Below are 8,176 nucleotides of genomic sequence, written 5' to 3' on the forward strand. Positions count from 1 at the left end.
TCCTATTGAAATAATTGGGCACCAAATTCTACTCTGTTTACAATGTTTTATTAGTTCCATCCATTACAAGCATTCATGGCATATAAAGGGCTTGCAGAAAGCTGCCGTGTTTTTTTTTTTTAGGTACACCTGGCCTGTAGACCTCAAGAAACCAATCCTACTACTTACACCCTTGGGACTCCATCCATCCCAGAGCCCAGCCTCAGTTCTAAATCTGGTGTGGCCTCTCTCTCTTCCTTTCGCATTTAAAGGACCCGTACTCCAGAGACGGCAGCTCTGGGCTTCACGCACGGAATGCAAGTCCAATAGCAGAAACACAAGGGACAGCGTACGCAGCAGGGGAGGCGTTTGGCAAATTCTCTGCCGCAGTTCTCCTGGCTAGGAGGTCTTTGAAAATGAAAGCTAGTAGCTAGGACTCAGTTCAGATGAATGTGTGGGCAGAGAGAAGGAAGGGCTCCTGCGGGTCATTTTCCCAAAGAGACCAAATCTTAGTGTTGCTGGGGAACCAGCCCCGGGTCTGCATTGTTTTGGAGCTTTTCCTCAGGGAGGAAAACTTGACATCCAAGTGAATCCCCTAGTTCCTCCTTCACGGCTCAGAGTTTATGAAAGCAACTTAACCCAGCCTCTTAAGAGTGTGTGCCTGGGTCATGAGATCCGGCTGGGGTCAAGTGGCATCTTGCCTCCTCCTGTGCCCCAGAGCTCCCTTCCTTAGGGAATGTCCCGTGCCTGGGGTTGCAGATCTTTTGTGCAGTTTGGAGACTTAAATCGACATGGCTAAATGTTTTGAAGTTCAATAGACTCTTAGTTGCTGAATACCTAGTGGGGAAAATTTGTAAATGAATTGAATTAAATAAACCGTCACCTTTTGCTCTTTGGGCTGATTGATGTATGCTATTGTATAAATACTGCAGAGTAAAAGAATCCTGGGTCTCGAATCAGTCTGTCATCTCAATAAAAAGCAGCTGGCCTGAGATGGAGAGTCTTCTCAATAAACAAGGCAACCTGAGCTGGGCAATCACTGAACTCGGGGCCTTCGATGCAAACTTTGGAGCCTCCACGGGCTGCAGAGAAACAGGTTCATCACAGAGAGTTTTCAGCAGGCCCAGCAGATGAAAACCCAAACAGATCAAGTCTCGCTAAATTACATAGCCAAAGAATGCTCTTTCTCTATGCTATCATTTACCACAGGGGCCTATAAAACATCCTTAATCACTGTCTAAGGAACTTGAACTTGAGACAGAAAGAGCCCCAAGAGGTTTAGACCCTGTGAAAACTTCTTTACAGAAACTTGTCAGAAACCCTCAGATTTCCACATAAAATACTTGAGTCACATGCGCTACATGGCGTGGGTAAAGGCTCTTTATTTGAATTAGAAGCACATGCTGGAGATCAATTATTTATTAGGCTGCCTGTTGTTTCTTTCTGATACCGGTTTGCCTGGGGAAGGGAGGCGAGCCACAGGGGCCGAGCTATGGACAGAGCTAACCTCTGCCAGCTGCCAGTTCCAAAACCAAAGATTTTGAGGACGTCAGAGGGATATCAGCTCATTGAATCAGATTCCATTTTACCTATGAGGAAACCCCCAACTTAGAGAAGTGATCTGCCCCAGAGGGATGGCAGAGGAAGAAAACACAGCTACCAGTGACCAGGCTTCTTAGGAATCCCCACAGGCAATACATTAGCAGTCCCAACACTGCTGCAGGTGGAGATAATTTTATTCTGTAACCATTAAATGGGAGAAATGACCGCTTCAAGGCTTAAATAGAAGCACGTTTCTTTTTTCTAGAAATGCTTCTGAACTGAACTGTTTGTTCATCAGTGATTATTTAGAGAAGCTGGAGTGTGGGCAAGGAAAGCAATGCAGGAGACGGCCGGTAAGTGCAATGATGAATGTTGGTAAATTTTTTCCAAATGTAACAAAAATGATTGCATTTTTAAAAAATGGCTCACCGGGGCAATGCTAACGCACAGTGGGGTTCACCTCTGTGTACCGGTCACCATCACCAAACCCTTCCCCTTGGAAGTAGGAACATTTAGCCCTCTGGCAGAGCCGGCCATAGGGAATAAACAAACACAATGAGTAGCGGGTTTTTCTTCCAGGAAACTGATGGGGTCATTTTTGAGGCGGGACCCCTACAAGGAAAGGAGCCGACCAGGGACAGGTGCGTAGATCTGGGCTGACAACAGCTGCTCATCTGATCAATCGTGCAACTTGGAGCAACTTAATTGACTTTTGTGATTCTTAATTCCCCTCCCTATAGTTCTTCTTGATGTATTAAGAAGGCAGACTTAGAGCTGGACTGCCTAGGTCTGGATCTTAGTTTTTGCTGTGTGACTTGGGGCAATTTAGGTACTTTCTTTGTGCCCCAGTTTTCTCAACTGTGAAGTGAGGAAAATAACAGTACCCACCTCACAATTGTAAGGATGAAGCAAGATAATATTTGTAAGGTGTTAGAGCAGGCTGGGTACATAATAGGTGCTAATAAAGTAGGAGCTATTATTTATCAGCAGCAGCAGCAAACTCTGTCCATGTCAGTATTATCAGTTAGCTTATATTCCTTGACTTTTAACATCGGCTTAAGCCAAGACGGAAAAAAATTAAAACGAGTGATTATCTGGTGGACGGAATGTAAATTATTTCCACCCAAATGTAAAGGATTTGTGTTCTGTCTTACCAAAACCACTTTGGATTAGGTAAACCACACTTCTCTCTGTTGCATGAGGCATCGGGATTCACTAAAACGGTGCTTTGAGAATGAAAATACTACTCTTCTCAGATACACGCCTTAGTGAATGGTACCAAACCTGGGAGAAATTAGACTGCGTATTATGCAGGATACCCCCCCTATGAAAACTATCTCATGGGCATTACATTTAAACTGTTTGAATAAGCATTAAACTACTTTATGTTGTAATACTATGTATGATATTCATACTTCTCAACATGTTCTAGCAAATTAACAGGGTCCTGGGAAGAGCAGGCTTATTATCCAAAAAATGAGCGCTCGCAGCCCAAACAAGCCGCTGCTGATTGAACATGGGAAGACTTGCTGCCCCACTACGTGCTGGTCGGCCCCATGAATGCGCAAAGCACCCAGATGGCTGAGAGCCACACTTCAGGTGCCAGAAAAGAAAGCGTAGAACCCATGGGATGGGGAGAGCCGCCCTCTTTTTCTCTAATGTACGCTATACATTGTGTTAAGGTCAAGAGGTGCTTCTTCAGATTGCTGACTGAGGCAACAAACAACTGGCTGAACAACTGTACCTTGCCAGCCTGTGCTTTATCTCCATTTGAGAGGAAGTGGTGGCTTTTTTATCCCCTTCCAATAAGTGTGACTCTGTGATGGCAGCACTTAGATTCCCAGACACCATTGGTCTCCTAGTCCCTTGAGCACGGGGACAGATGGTCTAATCCCAATACCAAACATCCATAACATAAATGGACAGCACATTGGAATATCCTGGCTGCCCTTCCCAATCTCATGTCTGGTGTGGGACCCACAGAAATAGCAATTTGCAAATACCAAATCTGATCTTTTACTGCAAACCAAAGCTTCCAGAAATGGCTTTTATATTCTTGTATACTATGAATGAATATTTAGGTAGTCATGGAGTAACGAAAACTGAATTGAGAACAACATCCTATCCACAGAGCAAAGTAAAGTTTCGTTTATCCTTCTCCAGTTAGGTAACTTAATTGCTCTTTGTCTTAAAGAGCTTTGGACAATAAATAAGATGAAAGAGCTGCCCACCTGATTGTCCTTTCTGGGGCTGGGGGTTGGGGGAGAGCAAAATATGAATGATTTTGAGGGCAGAAGGAAAAACATAAAAAAAATAAAACATGTATTCAGCAAAGGCTAGGGTGATATGTTGGTCTTCTGAAATATCCTAATGATAATAATAGCGACAGGTTATTAATAATAGCAATTATGTAAAAGCCTCTGGTAAGTGCCATTCTATTAGGAGGCTGCTGAATATTCTTGGTCACCATTGTGCCACCTTGTGGTTACAAGAGAACACATTTTTTTTTCCATGAAATAAATCATTCAGTTTTATTTTCCACCCCCCTGATTCCACGGGATCATATTTGGAAGAATAAGGAAGCGCGTTGCCAATAAGGCCTCTAAACAAAGTACATCAGGCACCACTCAAGTCAGAGAACAGCCCACTCTGAAAAGCAATACAGGGCACTGGTCTGCCTATGGATCCCATGGACTAGATTTTCCCTTGGCTCCCTCAACATGGATCATATATAAATCGGAAGATGAAATTGGAGCTCATTTAGGTTGCCATTCTCAGTCTACAAATACAGACATCAAAGTCTGGGCATGTCCGTTGAGAATCTAATGCATAATTCAACAATCTATTTTTAGCAAGAGCAAGCAGCCAGAATTTAGGTATAAATTACCAATACTATACAAGAATAACTCATTAATGCATATATAGAAACAGCTTCATAAACAGGTTTAATAATGAGTAAAGAGTTGCTTTGTAAATATATATGTTATAATCTCATACTTTTTATGCCTTTCAAACAGTTATGGTATTTGTTGGAAGGATTTTTTTTTTTCTAAATTCCGCTTATGTCAGCATCCAGATGTGAAGCACAGAGAAAGTTAAGATTGGCCACCTTCCCACAGAGTACAGTCTGCTAGGGACTAAATAGTATATTTTGTAACAAATTCGGAAATTGAATGGCCCCTGTTTTATATTATTGGTGCTTGTTTGATCAAGGCTATAGTTTTATCAAGGATGAAAGTATTAGAAATACATGAGGCTCCAGCAATTCTCGCATTATTAGTAGTGTGTGTGTGTGTGTGTGTGCAGAGAGTGAGAGAGAGAAAGAGTTCAATCAAGTCTCACATGTTTTGCCATGCTACTATTGGCTTAAGTCTCTGCTTCTGCCTCTTGTCTCTATTTCCCTGCCTGTTTTTATCTCTTTTTTAATTCTCCGTATCTTAGACTCTCTGTCTCACTCTTCCTCTGTGTTTCTGTTAACACTCTCATTTAATTAGGACTGAAATCTAGTTGGTCAGCTGCTGTAGGTGGAATCCTAGCTCTGTGGATTACAAGCAGGGTGCCCTTGGACAAACGACTCATACTCCAACTCGGTTTCCTTATCTGTTAAATAGAGGCAAAAGTACTTACCTCATAAAATTATTGTGACAATTAAATGTCACATTGCATGTAAAAGCACTTAAGACAATACTTAGCACAGAGTTAATGGCCAATAGGTGGTGCGCATCTCTACTCTTATTGTCTGAAGAACGTACCCATTCGTAATATTCAAACCCCTGTCATCAAAAGATGTTCCAATACTAACTCATTTCAAAGTATAAATTAGAGATGTTTCTCATAGAATTTTTAAAACAGAAAAGTCTCTCATGTACCTCTTCTAATAACTTTATTAATGAAACATTAAGAATCAGAAAACATCTTGCCTACAATCAAGTAGCAGAACCCATACATGAATTCATATCTTCTGCTTGTACATCCTTACCCAGAGTTCTTGTAATGAAGAATAATTCTCATTCTAAACCACGACTTTATTTTTTTATTAAAGTGTTATTGATATACAATCTTATGAACAACATTGAAGTTTCAACATTCACCCATATTATCAAGTCCTCACCTCCCCCCGCATTGCAGTCACTATCAGCATAGTAAGATGCTATAGAGTCATTACTTGAACCATGACTTTATTTTTTAACTAGTTTTCCTTCCTTCTTCCTCCCTCTCTTTCTTATCTATCATCACTCTATTTGTCTATTTGCCAGGACTAGAATGAATGCCGCCAGCGAGATAAGAATTTTCTGTTGCAGTACCTGATTTTTCTAAAGTGATTTAAGTCATGCATTCATATATTGAGCATCTACCTTGGGTCTGGTCATTCACAGGCATTGTGAAGGCAATAATGTACTAAACAGAGAAATGATATTGCCTTCTTGGGACTTACAATCTAGTAGGAAAGTCAGAAATTAAAGAAACAAATTGTAACTTAATACCAGGCACAGTTAAATGCTATGGAAAGAAAGAAAGGAGTGTATCCATGCACAGCATGACGGGTGCCATTTGGGGTGTTTCAGGTAGTCAGGGAAGGCCTCTTAGTGGAGGCAACATTTGCTCAGAAACCTAGAATAGAAAGAGTAAACTATGTGGATACTCGGGGAAGTAGAGTTCTAAACCAGCGCAAAGACCTTGAAATAGAAACAAGTTTGCAAGTCTTGGGGAGAAGCAAAACCTGAGTTCAGTTTTGTCCATGATAAGTTTCAGGTGCCTATTTGACACCCAAGGAGGGGGCTGAATATATGAGTCTGGAGTGCTGGGAGCAGGCCCGACCTGAGAATGTAAATTTAGAAGCCCTCTGCATAGATTTGGGCTGAAAGCAGTAGGCTCACACTTGATCTTCCAGGAATTGAATGGACATGGGATGGCATGATACTAGAGCCAGAGACACGGAACACGGTGCAGGTAAGACAAATGAGAAACTCATTTAAAGGAAGGTGAGAAGAAACACTCTGGGAGGTCTGGTCATTTAACAGCCAAGTAAAAAAACTAGATCAAGTGCTTGAATCAAAAATGTGATCAAGTGATTGACTATCAAAGGCTGCTGAGTGACCATGTGTGAGACCAGCACCAAAGACTTTCTTTGGAAAGAATGCCTGGGGTCATGGCCAGACTCAAGGAGATTCAAGGGAGAATGAGCAGGGAGAAAGTAGGGGTGATCTGGGGAACATTTTGCTATGAAGGCAAGAAGATAAATGAAGTAATAGCTGGAGGGAGATATCGGGTCAAGGGAAGCTCTCATTTTTTTCTTTCTTTCCTCATGTTTTTCTTTCTTTGGTTAGTGGGAGGGAATTCAGCATGCTTATGAACAGATGGGAATGATCCCATAGAAAGGAAATAATAGACAATGTAGGAGAGAGGGGATAATAAAACAAGTAGAGTCCTTGAATAGATGAGAAGGGAAGGCATCTATTCTACCAGGGGAGGGGGGATGACATCTTCGCCTCAGATACAGGAGGACAAAGAGCACACACAGGTGGAGTTCACGTAAGGACCAGAGTTTGAAAGACACTCTTTCCTCCCAGCCTCTCCTCTTTCAGTGTAATGAGAAGCTGAGTGTGAAGGTATTAGAGATCTGAGAAGAGAAAGAAAAGGTTAAAATACTCACCTCAGAGGCTAGGGGAGTGACTGGACTAGGAAAATAAATAGGATTACCAGGCGGTCCCATGTCCCCTTTAAGCTCTGTGATCAGACATTACAAGTAACATCCACCACATGGCCACATCTTTTTCTTTATCTTTGACATTTATCATAATTGCAGTTCCCTAGAATTGGCCAGTTAAAAGAAAATCCAGCTTTCCAAATTACCGTGTTTCATTTGTGTGAGTGGTGCACGCACTCACACAATCAAAGAGATAACTGATTTTTTCTGCCACTGACACATTGAGAAGATCCAGAAATAAGTGGCTAGGTCACCATTTTGGCTCAGGAGGAACATCTTAATCACTTAAGTATACCAGAGAGGAAAAACGTCTGACTCTGCAATGGGCTAGCTCTCTGTTTCTCTCCCTATTTGTTCGCATATTACAACCAACTGTTGAAAGGAAATGTGTAAAGTGTGTTGGGACTCTATCCTAGCCCATGGGTCTGTATTCTATTTCATAAGCTTTTCAGTATATCATATTAAAGCATAGTAAACGGGGCCAAGTGCTGACTGCAAGAGCTAAAGAACCAGGAGTCTGTTTTACACTGAAATGGTTGTAGAACAGTGGCCACCTGGCCACTGTGGGTTGATGCTGAAGCTCAATAGCAATCACTGAGAACAAAAATTTTCAGTCAAATGTTTGTTCTTGTGAGAGTTTAAGTTATATTTTTTTTCCACCATGGGATTTGATTTTTTTCTTGCACATTTGTCTATATCAAAACTGGTCGTGTCATTAAAGCCAGCCCCATGCTCGTGCATATACCCTCTATTGCTCTTCACTTCCTCTCCAATGTTGTACAGCCCTCCCATGCCCTCCCCCCCACATTATACATGCTAATCATAATGCCCCCTTTCTCCCCCCCACCCACCTAATCCCCCCCTTCCTACCCATCCTCCCCAGTCCCTTTCCCTTTGGTAAATGTTAGTCCATTCTTGGGTTCTGTGATTCTGCTGCTGTTTTGCTCC

At 42.0% G+C, this 8,176-nt stretch overlaps 1 protein-coding gene across 1 annotated transcript in view; it reads left to right on the plus strand.

Moving 5' to 3' along the window:
* Positions 1-2,584, plus strand: part of KCNJ16 (potassium inwardly rectifying channel subfamily J member 16) — a 55,970-nt gene extending 53,386 nt beyond the window's left edge. The window contains exon 3 of the mRNA XM_036900138.2: positions 124-2,584. Within this exon, the coding sequence (XP_036756033.2) occupies positions 124-140 (17 nt within the window). The 3' untranslated portion in view covers positions 141-2,584. The remainder of the gene's footprint in view (positions 1-123) is intronic.
* The last annotated feature ends 5,592 nt before the right edge of the window (positions 2,585-8,176 follow it).

Source organism: Manis pentadactyla, chromosome 4 (genome assembly GCF_030020395.1).
Source record: "Manis pentadactyla isolate mManPen7 chromosome 4, mManPen7.hap1, whole genome shotgun sequence".
In the NCBI taxonomy this organism is placed as follows: Eukaryota; Metazoa; Chordata; class Mammalia; order Pholidota; family Manidae; genus Manis; species Manis pentadactyla.